At 36.1% G+C, this 2,500-nt stretch overlaps 1 protein-coding gene across 1 annotated transcript in view; it reads left to right on the top strand.

Annotated features, from left to right (window-relative positions):
• Window positions 1-2,500, top strand: part of LOC122249248 (uncharacterized) — a 26,922-nt gene that overhangs the window by 7,619 nt on the left and 16,803 nt on the right. Inside the window, exon 2 of the mRNA XM_086538763.1 lies at window positions 1,537-1,688. Within this exon, the coding sequence (XP_086394889.1) occupies window positions 1,537-1,688 (152 nt within the window). The remainder of the gene's footprint in view (window positions 1-1,536; window positions 1,689-2,500) is intronic.

The raw sequence follows: 2,500 nt of genomic DNA, 5'->3' as shown, positions 1-2,500 counted from the left end.
GTGTTGTCGTGTGTGATGTGCCATTATTACAGTGCTATACTACCCTAACTTTAGTTGCAATTTGATATTGGTATGTTTACGTGAGCATACAACACCAACGAGAAACTCTATGCTTTATATTTTTTTTACCTGTTTATGATTATGTTATTGCATATACATATTTTTAGCTTTGCTATAGTTTTAGTTGATATATAGTTTGTTCCCGTTTTCTTTCTAATTCAATAAGCTGGATTACTTAAGTGCTATGTTATATATCTTAAATATTATTATATAATAACATGATATATATATCAATAAATATATATATATTATATAAATATATATATATATTATATAATTATATATGTGTGTGTGTATGTGGGTGAGTGTGTGTGTTGTGTGTTGTGTTGTTAGTGGTGTGTGTGTGTGTGAGTCGAGTGTGTGTGTGTGTGTTTGTTTTTGTGTGTGTGTGTGTGTAGAGCAGTTGTGTATACTAAAGTGTATATATATATGATAAATATATACTATATTATAAATAACTATATAACTATATCACTCATATAACTAAAACCTATATATATATGTTTATATATCTATGTTATATATATATATATAATATATATATATATATAGTAATTTATATATTAAATATATAATTATACATAAATATATATACAACAGATCTATATATACACATAATATATATATATATCTATATATATCTTCTCTAATATATATATATATATATTATATATATATATATATATATCATATATATGTATATGTATATATATACATATATAAAATATATAAATACTTAATATATATATATATATATAATTATATATACATATATATATAATTAACTATATACATATATATATATATATATATATATATATATATATATATATATATATATATATATATAAAGAGAGATAGAGAAATAAATAAGACGCATTTATAACACATTGTCTAAGAAGATTATTTATAGGTTTTTATATGAATTTCTTAGTATTTCTATTTTGTTTCACATTCCACCATCTATCATCTATCTATTTTGTTTAATAATTTGTTTTCTTTTCATCTTTTTACAAATTTCTCCTTTTGTTTCTCTTTCGCCCTCATCCCAAAACTTCTCATCCATCTCTTCATCCATCCACACATCCTCCGATCTCTCTTCTTCCTTACATCCTATCCCCTCCCTTCTCTTGTCTCTCTCTCTCCTCACACACTAACCACAACCATGCTTCTCTATTTCTTTCTCTCCTCTTCATTCATCCTGTCCCCCTTCCCCCCTTCCCCCTCTCCCCTTCCCCCCTTCCCCCCTTCCCCTTTCTCCCCATACATTTTACCCCATTCCCCTATTCTTCCCACAATTGTCCCTGATGCTCGTGTAACTCCCCTTCCCCATCCCCCTTCCCCCTTCCCCTCTTCTCCCCTTCCCCTCTTCCCTCCAATCCATCCATCTTCGACACTTATCTAACTCCCTAATCCTCTTCATTTCCCTCTTCTTCCCCCGAACACCACCCGACTCCTCCCATCTCCCACGGACAGTGACAAGGACACAAACCTCAGCATGACAGGAGTCGAGGGGGATGACCAAGCAAGCAAAAAGGGCCTGAGTTTCGCCATGACCTCGTTCTTCTTGGTGGCACAGATGGCCGGCGCTGGGTTCTTGGCACTGCCTCGCGCCCTTGCTGACACGGGTGAGTCGAAGTGCCAGGTGTCCGTTTCTACAGGGCCATCGAAAGGTCAGATGGATTAGGGGGGATTAGGCTGTGTGTGTGTGTGTTTCGTTATATCGTGTGTTGATTTTTTTTTCTGGGTAGGCTTAGTGGACCAACGCACTATACTTTGGTGTGTTTTTCCATGCTGATAATCATGCTGATGAAACAATAAACTGGATTAAACTGGAGTGATTGGATTAACTGTATGATAACGCAAGGATTGTGGCATCGATCATATAATAATGCTATGTCATTTTTTCTCCATTCTTCCCTCTATCATCTTGTATCTGCCCTTCAATATATCTATGATCTCTCTCTCTCTCTGTCTGTCTCTCTCTTTATCTCTCTCTCTCTTTCTCTCTTTCGATTTTTCTTTCTCTTTCTCTTTCTCTTTCTCTTTCTCTCTCTCTCTCTCTCTCTCTCTCTCTCTCTCTCTCTCTCTCTCTCTCTCTCTCTCTCTCTCTCTCTCTCTCTCTCTCTCTCTCTCTCTCTCTCTCTCTCTCTCTAATTCTCTCACTCTCTCTCTCTCTCTTTCTATCTATCTATCTGTCTGTCTATATATCTATCTATCTCCCTCCCTCTTTCTCTCACTCTCTCTCTCTCTGTCTCTGTCTCTCTCTCTCTCTCTCTCTCTCTCTCTCTCTCTCTCTCTCTCTCTCTCTCTCTCTCTCTCTCCTCTCTCGCGGTCTAGGCTCCTCTCTCGTACGCTCTCTCTCTCTCTCCCCACTCCTCTCCCTCTCCGGACTCTACTCATCTCCCTCTCTCTCACTCTCATTCTCTCTCTCCTCTCA

Source organism: Penaeus japonicus, unplaced genomic scaffold, assembly GCF_977035675.1.
Source record: "Penaeus japonicus unplaced genomic scaffold, GWHDUDI00000001_assembly GWHDUDI00000007, whole genome shotgun sequence".
Lineage (NCBI taxonomy): Eukaryota > Metazoa > Arthropoda > Malacostraca > Decapoda > Penaeidae > Penaeus > Penaeus japonicus.
The sequence above is the reverse complement of the archived record's forward strand: the minus strand, read 5'-3'. Positions and strand labels throughout refer to the sequence as shown.